Source organism: Muntiacus reevesi, chromosome 2 (genome assembly GCF_963930625.1).
Source record: "Muntiacus reevesi chromosome 2, mMunRee1.1, whole genome shotgun sequence".
Classification (NCBI taxonomy): domain Eukaryota; kingdom Metazoa; phylum Chordata; class Mammalia; order Artiodactyla; family Cervidae; genus Muntiacus; species Muntiacus reevesi.
In genome coordinates, this window is record NC_089250.1 from 164930808 (window position 1) to 164954501 (window position 23694).

A 23694-nucleotide genomic window follows, 5' to 3' on the forward strand; every position below is an offset into this window, starting at 1 on the left:
CATCCTCAACTCAACTCTGCACCCATTAGATAATAACGCCATGCCCCTCCCCTCCAGACCCTGGTAACCACTGTTCCTTCTCCTTTCTGTCTCTATGATTTTACCTGCTTTAGGAACCTCATGGAAGTGCCATCATGCAGTGTTTTGTCCTTTTATGTCTGGCTTATTGCCTTAAGAATAATGTCTTCAAAGTTCATCCATATTCTAGTGTGTGTTAAATTCCCTTCCTTTTGAAAGCTGAATAGTATTCTGTTGTATATATCCACCATGAGACTGGGTTTCCCCGGTGGCTCAGGGGTAAAGAATCTGCCTGCAATGCAGGAGACACTGGAGATGCACGTTTGATCCCTGGGTCAGGAAGATCCCCTGGAAGAGGGCATGGCTACCCACTCCAGTATTCTTGCTGGGAAAATCCCATGGACAGAGGAGCCTGGTGGGCCACAAAGAGTTGGACACAACTGAAGTGATCGACCACAGCACAGTACCACGAGATGAAGCACTGGAAGGGGCTACAGCCCACCTCTTTGGGGATTACTGTTCTTACTGACCCAGCCTTGATCTCAAGCTCCGTTCTGAGCAGTGGGATTCCATCTTATTCTCACTGGTTCATCCTTCAATTCTCCTCCTCTAGAAGTTCTTTATTCGGGAACTTGCATATGTTTCCTCTTTCTCCCCAGGATCGGGGAGACTCATTCCTTCTACCCCACGACAGTGGGTGGAGCCAGCGACCTGTGGCTCACTGCTTGGGCGCACTGAACACTTGTCAGCACGCCTGTCAGGGCGCCAGTAACTCACCCCACATCCAAGAAGGCCGCTACCTGCCAAAGAGGACCTTTGCCTCCCCAGTCTAACCTGCGCATCCCTCTCTCTGCTCCTGTGCTGGGGAAGCTGTGGATCAAAAGATGCACCTTCCCAAGGTGTCTACAGCAAGGCCAGCCTCCCATCTTCCCTGTGACTTTCTTCCCTTCTATTGCTGGTCACCAGATTCTTCTCTGTGACTTTCCTGACTCTGTCTGAACCCTAGAACTCCAGATTCACAGCCCAGAGCCTAAGCACGGGCCCAGCCATACTTACAGCCAGAGAGAGTTCCTCCCTTGAGTGATGACACCCGTGAACTTGGTCAGTCGTCTGGCGTCCACTTCAATCCACTGATGGAGGTCATTCCTCCCCGCGCACCACGCCCCATCGTAAAAATCATTTTCATTAATACCCGCCTGAAAAGAAAGAGAGGGGTGTTCTTCAATACTACATATAAAACACAACCACCAAGGACCTCCCGTGTAGCACAGGGGACTATGCTCAGCATCTCGCTATAATCTATCAGGGAGAGGAATCTGAAAAAGCTATACCCGAAAAGATGGAGCTGTACACCTGAAACTAACACAACATTGCCAATCAACTACGCTTGGAAAATGGAGATGGACATGGCAACCCACTCCAGTATTCTTGCCAGGAGGAATCTCAAGGACAGAGGAGCCTGGCAGGCTACAGTCCACAGGGTCGTAAAGAGTCAGACACGACTGAACACACACAGAGACACTTTAAAAAGAAAAAAAAAGGGGGGAGGGCATTTTTCAGAAGGACCCAGAATATACTCAAAGAAAATTTAGCCAAGTTTTTTTGTGACATTTCGAGGAAGGTGGGTGGGAGGGATAGAAGAGAATGAGGAAGTAGATAAAGAAAAAAGTCACTGTGCCCTGAACTCTTAATTCTAAATCATAAAAATGAGCTGCTTGTTATTAACAAGTTGGAAATATTTCAATATGACAAGTACTCCTCTTGCCCAGTGTGAAAAATGAAATTTAATGAGTTCTCCTGTTACTCATTCATCCAATAGACACAGACCATCTCCTACGTACCAGCCTACACACACCAGGTGCTGGGAGCACAAAGGTGAATCGTTCCCTCCTGGAACCTCAAGATCCAGGCAGGAAGAAAGACATGAAAATAGATAAGTGGGAATACAACAGGCAGGTGTTATTTCAGGAATAGGAACAAACTGCTTTGGGAGTTTTCAAGGACAGCACAGCTAACTTGAGCTGGGAAGTCTATGGACAGAAAGGCCCCAGGCAGAGGTGGTATTCGAACCGGATGTTGAAGGTTTATCTAGTGAAATTTACTTATTAGCATTTAAGTCATTTGATGGACCTGAGTATCAGCTGCTTTTGCCACCAGGGATTCTCCTGATTTGAATTTACAACATGGGTGAATTTCTGCTCTAGAATTTTCCCTGTATTATCACCATTTGAAGAGACAACTCCCTGATGTTTAAAAAAAAAAAATGGCAAATGAGTCAGGGGAAACTTCCTAATTTACTAAGACACTTTCTGCATTAACCTCAGTTTCCCATGCCTATTTCACAATTACATAATCATATGAGAAAAAGTCTGAATGATACTCAAGAGATGAAAATGACAGGCCAGTCCATCTTCCCTGCCTCTGAGCACTTTTCAGCTCAAATTTTGCGTCAGCTTTATTTTAATGGCCAACAGTGATGTGAAATCCAGAGCCCAGCTATAGCAGAGGAACAGCTTGGCAAGGGGTCCTATTGACAGAACTCATCCAGCACTGCACTGGCTAACATAAGCCTTGTAGCAGGACCAACACAGGGTATGCATTCCCAGTCCACTCCTGGAACAATCCTGAAAGAGCTTTGAGAGCAACTGTTGGAATACTAATGTACCGTGGTCTTCTCTCGCCTGGGAAATTCCATGAACAGAGGAGCCTGGCAGGCTATATCCATGGGGTCAAAGAGAGTCAGACACCACTGAGGGACTGAGCACCAGATGGTCTTCTAAAAGCACACCCATCTCAAATGAAGGTGAAAAAAGGGCTGTTAGTCAACATTCTCCAGAAACCCACACTCTCAGTTAACCAGCACTTCTGTGTCTGAAGGCACACAGGGTGTCTATAAGGACCTAGAGGTGTTGCAAGATTTTGCCTTCCAGAACCACCAAAAAAAAGCTAAATTTTGCAAGTGTGCATGACTGGTTTTACCTGCACTTCAGTGAGTTTTGGTAAAGCAATGCCGACTCTTAAGTACAATGTCTCATTTCTCAGGACTGCTGGTCATCAGGGAGATCACCAACTCCATCTGAAGGCTATAATTACACAATTGCTCCCTTTCTTCATCTACGGCACTTATCCCCCCAAAGGAAGAGGCCTGCAACCCATTAATGACTTACAGTATCACAATTCATCTTCTTTCAAGAAACCATAAAACACACTGAGCTTTTGTTGCGATTCCTCTTTTCTCGTAAACCATCCATGAGACTGGTGCTTAGAACAGTTTCATTTATTTATTGAAATTAACCTTCACCTTGCCTCTGCTATTTGCCAAGCAGTGGTCCAGGCAGTAGCAATACAAAGGTAGACAAACACGGGGTCAGACCTGCCTTCCCGGAACTCAGAATAGGCAGACAGACTAAAGTCCCCTCACGGCATCTTCTGGTGTTAGCATCTCAAGATCAACCACTGCACAGCGGGCTGATTAAGAGCTTGTGCTCTGAAGTCCTAGCTGAGTGTGAATCTCAGTTCTGCAACCTTCATAGTGTACAAGTTCAGGCAATTTGCCTAAATGCTCTGTGCCTCGGTTTCCCCATTTGTTCAAGTGAGAGCGATGCTCACTTCCCCCGTAGGATGCTGACTGTGCTTTCAACAGGGGCCGGCACTTGGTTAACACGGAAGCCAAAAGAGCTGAACACTCAGTTAACACTAGTTGTCAGTACTTCTGGGCTTCCCTGCTGGCTCAGTGGTAAAGAATCCACCTGCCAAGCAGGAGACACGGTTCGATCCCTGGGTCGGGAAGATCCCCTGGAGAAGGAAGTGGCAACCCACTCCAGTACTCTTGCCAAGATAATCCCATGGACAGAGGAGCCTGCCTGTCGCCGGCTACAGTCCATGGGGTCTCGAAGAGTCAGACACAGCTTAGCGACTAAACAACAACACATCAGTACATCTAAAACAACAAATGTTTGGTAAATCATGAAAATATGGATGCTTTACGAATTATTTCACATTTTACAAAAGTCCAGGGAATTGCAACACTATTCCAGTCAACTGGTGTCACAGTGCGTACAACATCAAATATCCAGAAGAGAGTCATAAAACCTGAAAAAAGAGGAGGTTCCCTGTCTACAGCTTTCAACAGGAGTCCGTGCTGTCCCCCACCCATGGGATATCTGGCAATGCTTGCAGCCGTGTCTGGCTGTGACAACTGGGGGCAGTGTGTGCAACTGGCAATGATAGACAGAAACCAGGGATGCTGCGAAACATCCTACAACCCATGGGACAGCCCCGGCCACATAGAGCTGCCCAGCCGCAAACGCTGATCATGCAGAGCTTAAGCATGCCAGCTCCTGGGCTAAGCAGACAAGAGAGAGCTGCCATATAGCTCGCGATGTTTACCCCTCCAAGATCACGCAGGCTCAGAGCAGCTGTCCTCATGCCGTTCAACCAAAGCCTACCGTCTGAGATCTGACATTCCAGTTTCTGTCCCTGGTTTTGCGAGTCTGGATATTCTGCTTCTGCTGCCAATCTCAGCTCTTCCTAAGCACACCAGACAGTCAATTAAGGGTAATAAGGTGTCAGGGGACTGAAGAGCCCTGCCCGAAGCTGACTCTTTGGGACATGACAGCCACCTCTGCAAAGTCCATTATAAATTTATTAAGCAAGCGTCCAGGAGAAATCAATGAAAGAGGGGTACCAAACTCAGAGATGTCACCAAATTACACCAGGGTGCCAAAAATGGTATCAGTAACATGTCTGAGAAACCAAGAAACATTCATCCTTTTCTGTTTAATGATGCAGAGAAGTACTTCATAAATTTTGGAGAAATTTCAGTTAGAAATTGTTGAAATGGAACATTTGATTCCTTAAACTTTAAGGAAGCTAGTCTTCAAAATACCACTTACATAGAATAATTGTTTCTACTAGAGTACCAAACAAATTAGGAATTAATGTAATTTTCTCAAGGCAATTTTTATATGCATCATTTTTTTCCTTAAAAATCCCTATCAAAACATCTAATAGATGAAAGATTTTGCTTAAGATAAAAGGGGGAATTATTAATTCCATAACAAAGAGAAACCCTGATACTTTACATTTACGATCAGTCAGACAGGAATTTTCTATTTCAAAATGATGGAGTAAATATGTTGGTTTTTCCAGGTTTTTCTCTTACAAGTTCCCCTAAACAAAGAAAACAAGATAAAGAAACACAACTTTGACTGCTGATAGAACTAGGAGATGTTTATAAAACTCAGATCACAATACATGAAGGTAAAAATGAGATGAAGGGCTCTTGAATAACTCAGTAAGAGAAGGAAGTGCTAACTTCCAAGGGGCACACCAATGGGAAGTGAGCCACACAGAATCTAAGAAAGCTCAGAAACTGGATTCTTAGATATCTTGGAAGGTAAGAGTGAGAGAGGGCTAAAAACAGGGAATTGTTTCAAAATGTGTATCAAAAAAAGTAGATTCCCACGTCCCCCCCACCTCCCCAACCTTCAGTTCAGTCCAGTCCTTCAGTCATGTCCAACTCTTTGCAACCTGATGGACTTCAGCACGCCAGGCCTCCCTATCCACCACCAACTCCCAGAGTTTACTCAAACTCATGTCCATCGAGTCGGTGATGCCATCCAACCATCTCATCCTCTGTCGTCCCCTTCTCCTCACGCCTTCAATCTTTCCCAGCATCAGGGTCTCTCTTCCAATGAGTCAGTTCTTCACATCAGGTGGCCAAAGTATTGGAGTTTCAGCTTCAGCATCAGTCCTTCCAATGAATATTCAGGACTGATTTCCTTTAGGATGGACTGGTTGAATCTCCTTGCAGTCCAAGGGACTCTCAAGAGTCTTCTCCAACGCCACAGCTCAAAAGCATCAATTCTTCAGTGCTCAGCTTTCTTTATAGTCCAACTCTCACATCCATACATGACTACTGGAAAAACCATAGCTTTGACTATATGGACCTTAGTTGGCAAAGTAATGTCTCTGCTTTTTAATATGCTGTCTAGGTTGGTCATAGGTTTTCTTCTAAGGAGAAGGTGTCTTTTAATTTCGTGGTTGCAGTCACCATCTGCAGTGATTTTGGAGCCCCAAAAAATCACTGTCACTGTTTCCATTGTTTCCTCAACTATTTGCCATGAAGTGATGGGACCAGATGCCATGATCTTAGTTTTCTGAATGCTGAGTTTTAAGCCACATTTTTCACTCTCTTTCACGTTCATCAAGAGGTTCTTTAGTTCTTCTTTGCTTTCTGCCATGAGGGTGGTGTTATCTGCATATCTGAGGTTATTGATATTTTTCCTGGCAATCTTCATTCCAGCTTGTGTTTCTTCCAGCCCAGCATTTCTCATGATGTACTCTGCATATAAGTTAAATAAGCAGGGTGACAATATACAGCCTTGATGTACTCCTTTCCCAATCTGGAACTAGTCTGTTGCTCCATGTCCAGTTCTAACTGTTGCTTCTTGACCTCCATACTGATTTCTCAGGAGGCAGGTCAGGTGGTCTGGTATTCCAATCTCTTGAAGAATTTTCCATAGTTTGTTGTGATTCACACAGTGAAAGGCTTTGGTGTAGTCAATAAAGTAGATTTTCTTTTGGAACTCTCTTGTTTTTTTTGATGATCCAATGGATGCTGGCAATTTGATCTCTGGCTCCTCTGCCTTTTCTAAATCCAGCTTGAATATCTGGAAGTTCACGGTTCACGTACTGTTGAAGCCTGGCTTGGAGAATTTTGAGCATTACTTTGCTAGCATGTGAGATGAGTGTAAGTGCGAGGTAATTTGAACATTTTTTTGGCATTGCCTTTCTTTGGGGTTGGAATGAAAACTGACCTTTTCCAGTCCTGAGGTCACTGCTGAGTTTTCCAAATTGCTGGCATATTGAGTGCAGCACTTTCACAGCATTATCTTTCAGGATTGAAATAGCTCATCTGGAATTCCATCACCTCCACTAGCTTTGTTCGTAGTGATGCTTCCTAAGGCCCACTTGATTTTGCATTTCAGGATGTCTGGCTCTAGGTGAGTGATCACACCATCATGATTATCTGGGTCATGAAGATCTTTTTTGTATAGTTCTTCTGTGTATTCTTGCCACCTCTTCTTAATATCTTCTGCTTCTGTTAGGTCCATATCATTTCTGTCCTTTATTGTCTCCATCTTTGCATGAAATGTTCCCTTGGTATCTCTAATTTTCTTCAAGAGATCTCTAGTCTTTCCCATTTTATTGTTTTCCTCTATTTCTTTGCACTAATCACCAAGGAAGGGTTTCTTATCTCTCCTTGCTATTCTTTGGAACTCTGCATTCAAGTGGGTATATTTTTCCTTTTCTCCTTGGCAATTTGCTTCTTTTCTTTTCACAGCTATTTGTAAGGCGTCCTCAGACAGGCATTTTGGTTTCTGCATTTCTTTTTCTTGGGGATGGTCTTGATCGCTGCCTTCTGTACAATGTCACAAACCTCCATCCATAGTTCTTCAGGTACTCTATCAGATCTAATCCCTTGAATCTATTTGTCACTTCCACTATATAATCATAAGGGATTTGATTTAGGTCATAGCTGAATGGTCTAGTGGTTTTCCCTACTTTCTTCAATTTAAGTCTGAATTTTGCAATAAGGAGTTCATGATCTGAGCCACAGTCAGTTTCCAGTTTTGCTGATGGTATAGAGTTTCTCCATCTTTGGCTGCAAAGAATATAACCAGTCTGATTTTGGCTGCAAAGAATATAACCAGACCATCTGGTGATGTCCATGTGTAGAGTTTTCTGCAGAAAATGTGATTTTTTTTCTCTTAAAAAAGGCAATCAGAGAGACTAGATTTGAAAACCCCGGACACAGAGGAGGGCAGATATGATAGATAAGTACAGAGAATTCAGTGGAAATCAATCAGCAAGCATAGTGAAGTGTGAGATGACCCACCTCTCTTCCTCCATGCAATCTAGAACTCAATGCAGCCAAGTGTAGAACAAACAAAAAATAAATAAGCTAAAAATATAATGGAGAACAAGAAAAAACCTCAAAGAAACTATAATTATGATCCCTTGAAAGAGAAGATCTTGTTCGCAAGAATCAAGAATAGGACAGTCTTAGGGAGGAAATAGTAGTACACAAGAAAGCACTCTTGGAATGTGAAAATTCCAATAACAACAAACAGTACAAGAAAAAGAAGAAGAGCAGAGGGTAAAGTCAGAGATTTCCTTCCCCCGCCCCCGCCCCCGCCTGAGGAAGAAATTGCAAAAAATTACTGTATGAAAATGTCCCAGGTCTCTATGGCTTAAGTCTCCAAAGAACTAAGAATATGGGACAAAGAATGAAATAAGAGCCACACCAAAGGATATCATTGTGAACTTCAAAATATCAGAAACAAAGAGAAGATTATAAGAACTTTCAAAGAGGAAACAATAAAACAAAGAGGGGAAGGAAAAATTGGGAGATTGGGACTGATATAAACACACCACTATATATAAAAACGGTAACTAACAAGAACTTACTATATAGCACAGGGAACTCTACTCAATAGTCTGTAATGACCTTTATGGGTTAAGAATCTTAAAAAGAGTGGATATATGTATATGTCCAGCTGGTTCAATTTGATGTATAGTAGAAGCTAACACAACATTGTAAATCAACTATACTCCAATTAAAGTTAATTTTGAAAAATAAATTTAAGATTCATCAATGTATGGCAAAACCAATACAATACTGTAAAGAAAATAAATAAATAAAACTAAAATAAATAAATAAATAAAATAAAACAAAGATAAAAGAATAAGAAGGGTACCAGAATTCTCAATAACAACATCTGAAGCTAATAGAATGGAGAGGTAACAAATCCAAGATTCTGAAAGCAAAGATTTTCCAACTTAGAATTTTATACTTAGAGTATTGATCACAAAAGACAGTTTTCAGATTCACAGATCCTCAAAAAATTTCTCTCGTACCATTTCCAGGAAGCTACTATAGGATATGCTCCACAAAAATGAAGCAGAACACCAAAAGAGGAAGATGTCAGATTGAGAAATCAAAAGTTCCAAAACAGGATGACGGTGAAGAAATCCCAAGATATAAGTGATGCGTAAATCCAGAAACACAGCAAGTCAAACGGTTCCTGAAAGGATTTCTACAGAAACACAAAAAGCAAAAGTCACACTAAACATGGTTGAACAGATCTGACCTTACAGAAAGTTACACAGACAGCTGTTTTATAGACCCAGACTATTGCAGAGTATGGGATGATTTTTAAAACATGAGCATTTCCAGGAAAACAAAAAATCATCAAAAAATTATAAAATGGGAATTAATTCTTGGCTCAAAACTACAATAATTCCTTTCCCGCCTCCGACAAGATGGCGGCGGCCGAGTAGCGCGGGGGCGGTTTGTGGCCGCAGGAAGCCCGGCCGCTGCAGCGGGCCGAGGCGGGATGCTGTTCCCAGGGAGCGCCGTTGGCCACCGGTGAGGAAGGTCAAGCACAGAGCTGCCTTCCCGAGCCCCCCGGCGCCCCCTACGTACACCCACGTCTGCTCGAAAAAAAAAAAAAAAAAAAAAAAAATACAATAATTCTTGGCTCAGTAGTAAGCAGTATTTATAGTCATAACAATGAAAACTTCAAATGTAGGTTTGTCCAAAATTTGAGATACAATTTTGTTGGAAAGATTAAATAGGGATGATTAGAAATGAGCTGAAACTGTCATCTTCTGTAATAAAGATTCAAATAATAAAGTTCAAAATTTATAAATTAGTATATCTCAATATGTGCACATTATTTAGAAATTCTAATTCAAATTCCCAAAGAAACAAGTGAAAAGGGCTGGAAGTAGTTGCCCCATTCACAGCATTTGATGGGGGTCAGGGGGTGGGGTGGAATGTGGAATGCCTCTCCAGGGACCATCGCTTTGTTTTTATTTTTGCCTTTTCCAACTTTATTAGGAGTAATCAACAGGTACAATTGTACATATTTAGAGTACAACTTGATGGTTTGATGGGTATACACATTACAGAATGATTACCAAGAGCAAGATAATTAGTATAGCCATCACCTCAAGTGTTAACTCTTCTGTTGATGTGTGTGGAGAGAATGCTTAAGATATATTTCTCAACAACTTTCAAGTATTACACAATACTGCATTATTAACTATAATAACCATGCTATATATCAGATCCTTTGAATGTACTCTTCTTATAACTGAAAGTATACACTCTTTAACCTACATTTCCCCATTTCCTCTCCTGCTTAGCCCCTGGCAACAACCATTCTATTGTTTATCTGTTATAATCCTTTAATGCTTTGATTTCTTTATACTTGCTTATAAATCTGACTGAAATAAATTTTAATGTTAAAGAGGAAAGGAAAGGAGATGCACAAATATAGATAGATGCACAAATACAGTTTAGTTCAGTCATTCAGTCGTGTCCGACTCTGCAATCCCACGGACTGCAGCACACCAGGCTTCCCTGTCTATCACCAACTCTCGGAGCTTGCTCAAACTCATGTCCATCGAGTTGGTGGTGCCATCCAACCATCTCATCCTCTGTCGTCCCCTTCTTCTCCCGCCTTCAGTCTTTCCCAGTATCAGAATCTTTTCAAATGAGTCAGTTCCTCATATCAGATGGCCAACTTCAGCCTCAGCCCTTCCAATGAATATTCAGGACTGAGTTCCTTTAGGATTGATTGCTTTGATCTCCTTGCAGTCCAAGGAACTCTCAAGAGTCTTCTCCAACGCCACAGTTCAAAAGCATGAACTCTTCAGCACTCAGTTTTCTTTATAGTCCAACTATAATAAGCTGTCTAGGTTGGTCATAGCTTTTCTTCCAAGGGGCAAGCGTCTTTCAATTCCGAAGACGAATATGGACAGATGCACAAATATGATATACAACCTACTTTTGAAACTATTCTTTAAATTTCTAGGTGTCTACATGAGCACCTACTATGTGCTAGGTGCTATGACAGTACCTATGCTAAGTACAATTTGCTCTATGGCATATATAGAAAACTGTGAATCTCAAAATCACTCTGCTGTTGTGAAATCATTGATCTGCACTGTACATACTTCATGATCATGGGCTGCCTCAGTACAGAAACATCTGGAAGCAAATTAAAAAGTTATATCCAAGTGAGTGTAACAATTTAGCAATTCAGCAATTCCCAGATAATTGACCCAGCTGCCACTTTGTAAACATAACCCGGGGCTATCTGGACTGAAACAGAATAAAGTAATAGTTCTTTTTAAATCTTTTTCAGAAAAAAAAATTTCTAAGAAACAGAGGCTGAAACTTTATAGTTACCAACAAGTTACCCCTTTTGGAGGCAGTGATTACCTAAAAATGTTAGCTGTGATATCTGATTAATACAGGTAAGTAACTACTCTCTCAAAAGAGACCATAATGCTCTCTGAATATCTACCTTTGGTAAACCTCTGTGATAAACTTGTGATAAATGCATAAAACTGCCTGGGTGCAAATCAGCTGATCCTTTGGCAAAAAGCAGAGCTTCCTGCCACTTGAGACCTTAATCATCAGTGTTGTTGTTGTTTAGTCATTAAGTTGTGTCTGACTCTTTGTGACTCCATGGACTGCAGTACACCAGGCTTCCCCATCCTTCATTATCTCTGAGTTTGCTCAAATTCATGTCCATTGAGTGGGAGATGCTATCTAACCATCTCATCCTCTGCTGCCCCTGTCTCCTTTTGCCTTTACTCTTTCCCCGCATCAGAATCTTTTCCAGTGAGTCAGCTCTTCCCATCAGGTGGCCAAAGTACTGGAGCTTCAGCTTCAGTATCAGTCCTTCCAATGAATATTCAGGACTGATTTCCTTTAGGATGGACTGGTTGGATCTCCTTGCAGTCCAAGGGACTCTCAAGAGTCTTCTCCAACACCACAGTTCACAAATATCAATTCTTCGCTGCTCAGCTTTCTCTACACTCCAACTCTCACATCTGTACATGACTACTGGAAAAACCATAGCTTTGACTATATGGACCTTTGTCGGCAAAGGAATGTCTCTGCTTTTTCAGTTTAGCTCTCAAGGTTCAGCATAGCTTCCCTTCCAAGTAAGCATCTTTTAATTTCATGGCTGTAGTCACCCTCAGCAGTGATTTTGGAACCCAAGAAAATAAAATCTGTCACTTCTTCCAATTTTTCCCCTTCCATTTGCCATGAAGTTATGGGACCGGATGCCATGATCTTAGCTTTTTTAATATTGAGCTTTAAGCCAGCTTTTTCACTCTTCTCTTTCACCTTCTTCAAGAAGCTCTTTAGTTCCTCTTCACTTTCTGTCACTAGAATGATATCATCTGCATATCTGAGGTTGTTGATATTTCTCCTGGCAATCCTGATTCCAGCTTGTGATTCATCCAGCCCAGCATTTCACATGATGTACTCTGCATAGAAGTTAAATAAGCAGGGTGACAATATACAGCCTCATACTCCTTTTTCAATTTTGCACCAGTCCACTGTTCCACATAAGGTTCTAACTCTGGCTTCTTGACACGCATACAGGTTTCTCAGGAGACAGGTAAGGTGGTCTGCTATTCCCATCTCTTTAAGAATGTTCAACAGTTTTTGTGATCCACACAGTCAAAGGCTTTTGCATAGCCAATGAAGCAGAAGCAAATATTTTTCTGGAATTCTCTTGTTTTCTCTATTATCCAAGGAATGCTGGCAGTCTGATCTCTAGTCCTCTGCCTTTTCCAAACCCAGCTTGTACATCTGGAAGTTCTTGGTTCACATATACGAGCTCATCTTCAGGTGTCATGTTTTTGCCTTTTCATAATGTTCGTGGGGTTCTTAAGGCAAGAATATAGAGCCATCCCCTCCTTCGGTGGACCACGTTTTGTCAGAACTCCCCTCTATGACCTGTCTGTCTTGAGTGGCTCTGGATGTCATGGCTCATACCTTCAGTGAATTATGCAAACCTCTTCGCCACAACAAGTCTGTGATCCATGAAGGGATAATCTTCAATAAAGCTGATTAAAAAGAAATACTCATTGCTTTTAAATCCATTTTTAAACCCCAAATCCACTTTTTAAAAATGTCTTGCACCAGCTAAGGAAAACAATAAATATCTTGAGTTTGAAATGAAAAATGATTAAAAACAAAATCTATCAGGGAGTTCCCTGACACAACCAAGAATTCACAAGCCACAACGAAAGATTCTGCATGCCACAATGAAGATCTGAGGTCCTACATCTGGTGCAGCCAAATACATAAATAAAAAATCTTAAAAATGTTACAAAGTGCACTCACGCAGGTACCCACACCCAGATCAAAATGTAGAATATGACCAGCATGCCCAAAGTTCCCACTGGTGGCCCCACCCAGGCATTACCTTTCCCCTAACATAATCATTGTTTTGACATCCATCTCCCTGGACTGGTTTTCCTATTTTCTTTTTTCTATAAATGGAACTTTCTGTGACAACTCTTTTGTGCCCGGCTCCTTTTGCTCAATGTGGTTTCTGTGAGAGTCATCCATATTATTACGGGTAGCAGTAACTTATTCCTTTTCGTTGCTGTATAGTACTCCACTGCACACATATACAAATGACTTATCCATTATGCTGTCTGATGGACATGGGGATTACTACCATATTGGGAGTTTACAAATAACAATGCTATGAACCTATCTGTACATGTTTTTGTACATGTATGAATGCATTTCTTTTAGGCGTAAGAAAGAATTTGTTAGATTAACAGGTACAAGAATGCTGAGTTCAGTAGATACTGCCAAACAGGTACCCAACGTGGTTGTGCTATTTCATGATCCCAGCACTCTATAAAAGTTTCTATTGCTCCATATCTTCACCCACACTTGATACTGTTCTTTTTTTTTTTAAGCCACATATCATTGCGATTTTAATCTGTATTTACTTGATGACTTAAGATAAACAGCACTTTCTTAGGTTTATTGGCCATGATATTGCTCCATAACCACAGCACAGCTCCAGTCACACTGGCTTTGCTTTAGTTCTTCAAATATAACATGTTCCCTCCACCACAAGGCCTTTGCACACACTGTTCCCTTCAACTGGGAATTCTCTCCTGTCCCCTCAGTCAACTCTTTGTCTGATAAACTCTTAAGTTTTAATCCTGCTTCAAATCTTGTAGCCCATCCTCAGGGAAGTGTTCCAAATCTCTAGATTGAGGCAGGTTTGTTGTGTATACAAAACCATGCTGTTATGGTTGGATTATATCCTCCAAAAACATAGGTTCACTCTCTAATCCCTGGAACCTCAGAAGGTGATCTTATTTGGGAACAGGGTTGTTGCAGATGAAATTAGCAGGTGAAGATGAGGGCCTAAACCTGATGACTGGTGTCTTTGGAAGAAGGGGAATTCTGGTTATGGAGACAGACACACAGAGATGAGAGATGATGTAGGAGGGAGACCACCTGTGACCGCAGAGGCAGACTGGAGAAATGCCACTACAAGCCAGGAACACCCATCCTGGGATGCCTGGGGACTGGCAGCTGGAAGAGGCAAGGAAGGATCCTCTACTAGTAGCTTAAGAGGGAGTTCAGACCTATAAGCACTTTGATTTCAGACTTCCAGCCTCTGGAATTGTGAGAGAATAAATTCCTGTTGCCTTACACTGTTTGTGACACTTTGCTACGGAGGCCCCCGGAGCTAATGTACCTGGTCCTCTCCTTCTGCGTATTCATCACAGGTTCCCACTGGGTGATCTCACCCATGAGATTTTTTTCAAAATAATTTCATTTCCCCATTTCATGACCCAAGGCCAAAATAACACTGGAGGAGGCATCCTGGACTCCTCTTTTTCTCTCTCGCATCCGAACCTCATTCTCCTCCTCGTCAGAAAAGCCTGCTTTCAAAATAGCCAAAACCCAACCACTTCTCACTGCCTCCACACCCCTGGCTTGGCCAAAGCCAGCATCACCGCTCATGTGGGGTGCTGAGCATCACCCCTCCCAGGCCCCCTGCTTTGACGCCTGCTCCCCTAAGTCAACACAGAGACTGGGTTACTCCTTCGCACTTGCAAAGCAGAGCATAGCATTCCTGCACCCCAAACCTTTCCACGGCCCCTCAATTGGCTCGAGAGTAAAAGTCAAAGTCCCCCCAGAGTGACGTCTGGGCTGGCGACTGCCCTCTGCAGTCTCTGGGCCCCAGCCGCCCTGCTCCCTGTTAACAGCTGATGTCCAGCCTGTTGTCACCACAAGACACTCACGTCACTCCCACTGCCGGAATGCTCCTCCCACAGCTACCCCATCCCCTGCTGATCCTTAAGCCAACCTGGCCCAAATATTACCTTCTGAAACCTGACCTTGATCACCTTTAACTATAACCTGACCCCTCCCCAGAGGTGGCCCTCCCGACCCCCTGCTGGCTATACATTTGTCATACTTATCACTTTTTGAAATACTATAAAAATCCTGTTACATTTCTTGCTTTTATGTGACTCTTTCGGCCACCTGATGACAAGAGGCGACTCATTGGAAAAGACCCTGATGCTGGGAAAGATTGAGGGCAGGAGGAGAGGGGGCGACAGAGGATGAGATGGCTGGATGGCATCACCGACTCAACGGGCACGAATCTGAGCAAACTCTGGGAGATGGTGACGGACAGGGAAGCCTGGCGTGCTGCAGTCCACGGGGTCCGACAACAGTCAGACACCACTTAGGGACTGAACAACTCCCACTCAATTGTAAGTTGTCAGATGGCGAGGATCTCTGTTTTGGTCACGAAGGCATCCCAAGGACCTAGGACAGGACCCAGCACACAGAAGGCCTTCCTTAAATATCTGCTAAAAGATTAGAGAGCGCTTCTGGTTTTGTTCACCATTGTCTCCCCAGGACGTCTGACAGCGCCTGCCTAGCACCAGCAAGGTTCCCAAGAGGCGGGGTTTTGAATGAAATGAGCGAAGATGAGAACAACTCTGCTCTGATCTGTCTTCCACGCCTCCTCTCCCCTCCCTGTCTTTCATCCTCTCTTCACACAAGTCTTCTCTGCCTGGGCAGTGTGTGCTGTGTCCACTGAAACCCTAGCTCAGAAGGGCCTGGACTCCTGGCTCCCAACCGTATGTGCCCAGGAGACAGCAGCTGGGCTCACAGCCCAGAGGGCCCATCCTCACGAGGCATCATCTGAGAAGGTACAGTGGCTTCTGCCAGCTGAACGGACATGAGGCCCCATGGGGACGACTGTTGACACTACTCAACTTCTCTGGGTCCTGCCAGGGTGGTACTAGGAGACTCAGCGATCAGGGAGATGAGTCAGAAGATGGGGGGGCAGTGCTGGAGGAGACCACAAGCTGAACCTTCCCGTGGGCACCTGAGATGCAAAGAAAGGGGCACGGAAAGCCCTTCCCTCTGCATCTCGGTTCTGAGCTTACTAAGTATCGGGTTTGGGCATGTCGCTCAGCCCCTGACTTCAGTTCCTCTTCTCTAAACCAGAGTTTCCCTCTGAGTACACTGAAGATGAAATAAAATAACGATTTAGTGCAATTTAGTAAAATAGTAAAGAAAAAATTCAGATGGCAAGTGGCACCAGGGGGTTAGTGGTTTCAGAACGGACTGAGACACTCCAGCCCGGCATCTCTGCTCCGTGGGGCTCCCTTGTCCTCCTTACCCTGCTCTGAGCCTAGTTCTTTTCACTCTACTTGCCTTCAGGATGCGACCAAGAATGACAATAGCACCTCAATCTCATTATGGTAAATTCTCACTTTGAATTTTCCGAAAGTCATGATTTAAAATATTTGGTCCTGTTATTCCCATAAAAATCCAAATACCCCAAATTCCAGCATCCTGGCATCCGGACATCGTGTCCCAGACTGTTTCTTGAAGCCAGACATAGAACAAAATCCCCTTCTGGGAACAAACATGACATTCTTGGGTTTGGATACTATACCCACTGTGACTTTTGCCTCTGCAGCACCCAGCACGTAAACAGCCCCCAGGGAGGGCTTGTTGGCTTAGAGGACAGTTCTGTGCAACCAGAAAGAAATGAGAGGCTGTCATCCGGAGAACCGGGACAGTGTGAAGGAACAGACAAGCTTTGGGCTCCGAAGACCCTGAGTGCAAATGATTCCAGCGTCAGACAGGAGTCGGGGTGCCCAGGGCGATGCCTGAGAAAACAGAGCAGCCCTGGGTGGTGTCCACAAGTTAAACGTGGTCTCCAGTTTTGGCCAGATGGGGCTTCCCACGTGGCATTAGTGGTAAAGAATCTGCCTGCCAGTACAGGAGATGTAAGAGACGTGGGTTCGATCCGTGGGTCGGGAAGCTCCCCCGGAGAAGGGCAAGGCAACCTACTCGAGTATTCTTGATGGAGAATCCCATGGACAGAGGAGCCCAGTGGGCTACAGTTCATGGGGTTGCAAAGAGTCAGACATGCCTGAAGGGACTGAGCAAGCATGCATGCATATTCGGCCAGGGTGGCCACCGGGTGCCACCAGGGCCCAAGAGGACTGGCAGACAGACATGTGGGATGTGCTCACCCTCCTGAACTTCAACACCAGGATAAAAACTGGTTCAGTGCTCTGTACTCAACTCCCCGTGGGTATATCGGGCTTCCTTCATGGCTCAGCTGGTAAAGAATCCGCCTGCAATGTGGGAGACCTGGGTTTGATCCCTGGATTGGGAAGATCCCCTGGAGAAGGGAAAGGCTACCCACTCCAGTATTCTGGCCTGGAGAATTCCAAGGACAGTCCATGGGGTCGCAAACAGTCGGACACAACTGAGTGACTTTCACTTTCACATATCTGAAGCCATGGGCATCGACCATCTTCATGGCCTATACCTCATTTCAGGTAAAAAGATGATCAGAACATTGGCAATGGGTTCTAATATCAGGATCTGGATGCTCTGTAGAATTCTTTGAATAGAATGACTTCCAAGAGGAGTTGGGTTTCATTCCAGCGGTTCTGAGAAGTGGCTCAGACAGATGCTATTATTATAACCAGACTTCCTCATGAAAGACAGCTAACACACATGAGACAAGTCATGGGCCAGAGAGAATCAAATGACGACCGGGCATCACAAAGACATCTGAAGGTGTTGATGTTCCATGTTTTTCCCTGTGACCTCAAAACATCAGCTCTTTCTTCAAAACTCTGATCAGAATGTCAACCTCTTACATTCCTGATTATTGGCAGGAATCACAATGACACCCTGAGGTCCAATCAGGCTCTCAGTATTTCATTTCTTCGGATCACATGTCAGGTTTATACTTACCATCATTTTAGAGTTTTAAGAATGAAACCGAAACCTGGCCCTTTGAAATGCAAGTGCTGCCATAAGCTGCTCAAGGCTTTGCTACCAATAAGAGTGGTGGTGGGATATATCAAAGAGTAGCGCTGTCTCTGACACCATCTTGCTGAATTTACGAGCCATGGAAAATCTCTCAGGGTCCTTAGAGGATTCTGTGGGGACAGGACAGACAATGGCTACTGTTAAATGACCCACTTGAACACAGGGCTATCTCCTAAGACCAAGCACAGGCAGACAAATGCTCCAAGTGTGATTTTAGAGGTCATTACCGAGACTTTCTCTTCGAGATCTGGGATGTTAATTTCCAATCTGCCTGTGACTGGTCCCAGAGCAGAAGAAGCCAATGATTGTTTCTAAATGAGACCACAGACAGCCTCACAAGTGAGTTAGTAGAAAAGGACCCTGGGATACTGCCAGACTAAACCTGGGTAAGACTATCCTGATGAACTGGACCCCTCCCTTGAATTCCTGAAGCTCTCTTTTGTGTCAGTATACCTGTGAAACGTACATCTGGGCTTCTCCTCTGAGCTTATATTATTAAATTGACACAAGCAAAACTCCACTTGTAAAAAGGAGAATTTAGAAGTTGAATTATAAGGTGTTTTTAATCTGTCGAAGTCTCATGCTTAAAATGAGGACAAGAGAAAGCTATAGACTGAATGCATATGTTCCCTCAACACTCATATGTGGAAAGCTAACCTCCAAGGTGATAGTTTTTGGGACCTTTGGGAAGCGATTAGGTTACAAAGGTGGAGCCCTTTTGAGTGAGATTGCTGTTGCTCAGTCACTAAGTCCTGCCCGACCTTTGCAACCCCATGGACTGCAGCACCCAGGCCTCCCGGTCCTCCACCATCTCCCGGTGTTCACCCAGGGGTTGAGATCAGTGCTTTTCTAAAAGAGACCCTGAGACACTGCCCTTCCACCTCCTAAGGACACAGAAGACAGTCATCTAGGAACCAGGAAGCAGGCTGTCACCAGACACCAAATATGCCAGGACCTTGATCTTAAACTTTCCAGCCGCCAGAACTGTGAGAAATAAACCTGTGTTGTTTATAAGTCACCTGGTGTATGGCAGGTTTTTATAGCAGCCCCCAACGAACTTATAGCTTAGTTGGTAAAGAATCCACCTGCAATGCAGGAGACCCTGGTTCGATTCCTGGGTCGGGAAGATCTACTGGAGAAGGGATAGTCTACCCACTCCAGTATTCCTGGGCTTCCCTTGTGGCTCAGCTGGTAAAGAATCTGCCTGCAATGCAGGAGACCTGGGTTCAATCCCTGGGTTGGGAAGATACCCTGGAGAAGGGAAAGGCTACCCACTCCAGTATTCTGGCCTGGAGAATTCCATGGACTGTACAGTCCACAGGGTCACAAAGAGGTGGAGACAACTTGCACTGCACTGCACTTTCCAACAAACTAACACAGGGATAGGTGTTTCTGCTGTAACATGGAAAATGCAATCCAGTGAATGCGTAAACTGCAGAAGCGAACGCTTAGTCTGCAAAATCTTGCACTCATAAAAACCAAGCTCACAGGAAAAAAATAAGGTTCAAAATCTATGCAGCTCTGTAATCAGAAGAACAAAAAAACTCAATCAACTCTAAAAAAAAAATTAGTTCTGGTAAGGAGACATGTTAAATTGCTAAGAAAAAGAAGTTAATAAACTTTAAATTTTAAAAAATTTAATAAAATTTAATATCATTTAACTCTATCATTAAATGATAGGATTTGACCTTAAAAAAACATGGTGAAAGCAGTATGATAGAACAGAGTGTAGAGAAGCATGGAAGCTGGTGGGTTGGGGGCACAACGGCTAAACGGGCAAAGGACCTGAGCAGCAAACACCCCAGGGTGGACCACATGGCCATCCTGAGCCAGGGTGGCACCGAGTGACGAGCACTATGGACAGGACTGAGTTCTTCGGAGGCTTCTGCCCACAGCTGTGTGGATGGTGCTCTGGGATCAGGGCTGGTACCCGGTCCTGTAAGACACTGATGCACTGGCCAAACTGGTACACGGACCAACGCTACCTCTGGGTCACAACGCCATCATTCACGGCAGTCACAGTGCCCTTGGCACGGCAGCAGGCATACACGTATGTGCAGACGCGGTGCCCAAACAGTGTGGGAATCTCGGACAAACGTGATTCACACAACCTGAAGAGGGCAACCACCCAGGAAATCAATGCGAGATAATGGTCAGAAGAGTGACTGGCACGTGGCTTAATAAGCATCCAGAGGGGCCTAGAACACTTGAGCTGTTGGTTTGGGCAGTTTTATGGGGTCATTGGGAGCCACAGATCCAGGTTTAAAGCAGCTTGGAGTCACATCCTTCCTCTCCTGAGAAATCTTAACCAAGTTACTCCACCGATCCGTGTAGCTGCTTTCTTAGAGACAGAGGTGATAAGAATAACAGTCCTTGTCACATGTCAAGGAATAAATGAAACAGGAAAAGTACCCAGCACAGCACCATTAACCATCAGAGTCGATTCCTAGTCTCCTTCTTGCTGGAGACCGAGGCATCTTGGGGAAATGGAAAAAACAGGAGTTTTTCTTCTCTGTTTTTACGGCCACCCAGTTCTGGTACATAAAGGGTACTTCAAAATGGTCAGGTGAGGAAATGGATCTAATGGGAAGGAAAATGGCATTTGAGAATCAAGGAGGACAATTCTCTTTCTTCCTCCTTTTAATCTTCATATTCCAAGAAGTTAGCAAAGGTGAGCATCTTGCCTAAAGCCCCTCAGCTCGTTAGCAGAAGGGCCAGGGCGCATGCCGAGCCTGCATTCTGAGTGGACCACATTCATGCTCACAGAGCCAGAGCAGCGAAGGGCTGGACTGACCTTGCTTACCTCCTGCGCTAAATGCATTTAAATATGGTTTCTAATGCCAAAACCTTGCTGTTTCTCACACATAAAATCCCATTAGCTTGACACGCCTACCAAACACTCAGATGTGAGACAAGATGTGGTTATTTTTAAACAGCACTCCACCTGCATGTGTGGGAAGATGCATTCCGGGGCACCTGTCGGGATGCAACCATGCTTCATGTGGCACTAATTCTAGAAGGTGGAACCTGCCAAAGGGGGTCCTTGCAGCTTCAGCAGAGGAGTGAGACAATCCAGTAAATGCTGTAAAACTGCTGTTGTTGTCGAGTCGCTAAGTCATGTCGGACTCTTCATGACACCATGGACTGTAGCCCACCGGCTCCCCTGTCCGTGGGATTCTCCAGGCAAGAACACAGGAGTGGGTTGCCATTTCCTTCTCCAGGGGGTCTTCCTGACCCAGGGATCAAACCTGTGCCTTCTGCATTGGCAGGCAGATTCTTTGCCACTGAGCCACCAGGGATAAATCACACTTAACTTCACTGACTATAAATCAGCCAATTTCACTGCTCAAGGAATCCAGGGAGTGCTTTGGACTCCCACGTTTCTGATGCGACAGCTAAGGCTCAAGAGACGTGAGGTAATTATGTCAAAGGTCCCAAAATCTCTAGGTGTCAAGGCCAAGACTGAACTCAGCCTGCCTGACTGGGATACACTCAACCTGTCCACTCAGCTCACTGGGAAGCACACAGCTCCCATCCTCCACCCTCACCCCAAAAATTTAGGACTAGCTGGGCCTCTCCACTTCTGACTGGAAGCGTGGATCAATGTGAATATCAAGGTCGCTTGGCCACGTCTGGCTCTTTGCAACCCCATGGACTATAGCCTTCCAGGCTTCTCTGTCCATGGGATTCTCCAGGCCAGAATAGTGGAGTGGGTGGCTGTTCCCTCCTCCAGGGGATCTTCCTGACCCAGGGATCGAACCCAGGTCTCCTGCATCACAGGCGGATTCTTTACCAGCTGAGCTATCAATGTGAACGCTTCCTCTTTAATGAAGGATGACTTCATTTCTAGAGAAGGAATCAGAGACACCAGATGACAGCTCTGAGTGATGCAGGAGGCAGCCCCACTCCCATCTGGATGCAGCCCCCTGCTCGAGTCTGATTTTATTTACTTGCTGGACTTCGGCCTGTGCAGGGTGTTGGGGGCCCTTGAGTTATTAACACTTACACCCGTTTAAATTTTGAAAGTTCACCCCCTGGTAAAACAGTGTTCCGCTGTACACAACCAAATATTTTCTTAACAGCTGTTTGGTTTTTTTTAATGGGTATTTTTAAAACAACTTTAGATTTCATAAAAGTTCGTGTTACCGAATCTGAACTGAGAAGCAGGGATGCAGCCTGACGCGGTCAAGAGGAAGGAAGAGAGCTTGGCGTCAGAACTCCACTCAGATGTCCCCCTATCAAGCCCAGGGGCTCCCTGGGAAGGCAGCTGGTCCACTCTTGCACGGCAGCCCCCTGCGGCACGTTTACAGTGACCACCGGGGGAAAAAGATGTCAGCTCTGCCACTTGGAAGCTGTGAATGCAGCCTTGGTGCACCACCCGCCCCCCCCCACTGTGGGCGTGAAAGGACCACCTCCTGCCAGGAGGCTGGCTGAGATGGTTCACGTACCAAAGGGTTTGGAAACCACACACAGTTATGCATCAGTTGGGGAAACACTGCAAAAATATTAGGGAACGACGCTCCTGGAGAAACACACAGGATGGCATGGGATCAAATGCCAAGTTGAGAAGAGGCGGATCGGCTGGAGTTGGAAGAGGAGGAAAAAGGCATCCGAGATGGGTTGGCAGAGTGATGCCCCCTCCCCGACAAAGATGTCCACATGCTCATCCTGGAAGCTGTGAATCCTCAAGGTTCTGTGACAAAGGGAAATGAAGGCTGCAGATGCAGCCAAGGTTGCTTGGGATTGGGAGATGGTCCTGGGTTATCCAGATGGGTTCAATGTACTCATAAGGGTCCTTAAAAGTTGAAAAGACCCTGATGCTGGGAAAGATTGAAGGCGGAAGGAGAAGCGGATGACAGAGGATGAGATGGTTGGTTGGCATCACCGACTGGATAGACGTGAGCCCGAGTAAACTCTGGGAGCTGGCGATGGACAGGGAGGCCTGGAGTGCTGCAGCCCATGGGGTCACAAAGAGTCAGACACGACTGAGCAATTGAACTGAACAACTGAAAAGCAGAAGAGGGAGACAGAAGAGAGAACCAGAGAGACGGCAGCCTGAGGAGGACTCGACCTGCCAGCGCTGGCTTAGAGGAAGGGATGTGTGCGTCCAGAGAAGCCGGACCAGGAAAAGAAATGATTCTCCCCGAGAGCCTCAGAGAGGAACGCAGTCCTGCCCGTACCTTGATTTGAGCCCAGTGAGATGTCTATCCTCCAGGACTCTAGGAGAATAAATCTGCAGTGCTTAATGGCTACATGTATGATGTTAGAGGAACGTGAGCATGCAATGCAGTGGATGAACCAGAGTTTACATTGCTTGGACAAAGTGGCGAGCAAGGAGGTGCAGGCAGGGGACCTGCGTGGGAAAAGGCCTGCAGCCAAGAAGTGCTCAGTGCACAAAGGGAGCCAGGAGGACCCCACCTCCCAGGAGCAGGACCTTG

At 44.9% G+C, this 23694-nt stretch overlaps 1 protein-coding gene across 1 annotated transcript in view; it reads right to left on the minus strand.

The window, feature by feature from the left end:
• CPXM2 (carboxypeptidase X, M14 family member 2) overlaps window positions 1-23694 on the minus strand; it is a 135598-nt gene that overhangs the window by 78978 nt on the left and 32926 nt on the right. The window contains exon 4 of the mRNA XM_065923497.1: window positions 1075-1214. Within this exon, the coding sequence (XP_065779569.1) occupies window positions 1075-1214 (140 nt within the window). The remainder of the gene's footprint in view (window positions 1-1074; window positions 1215-23694) is intronic.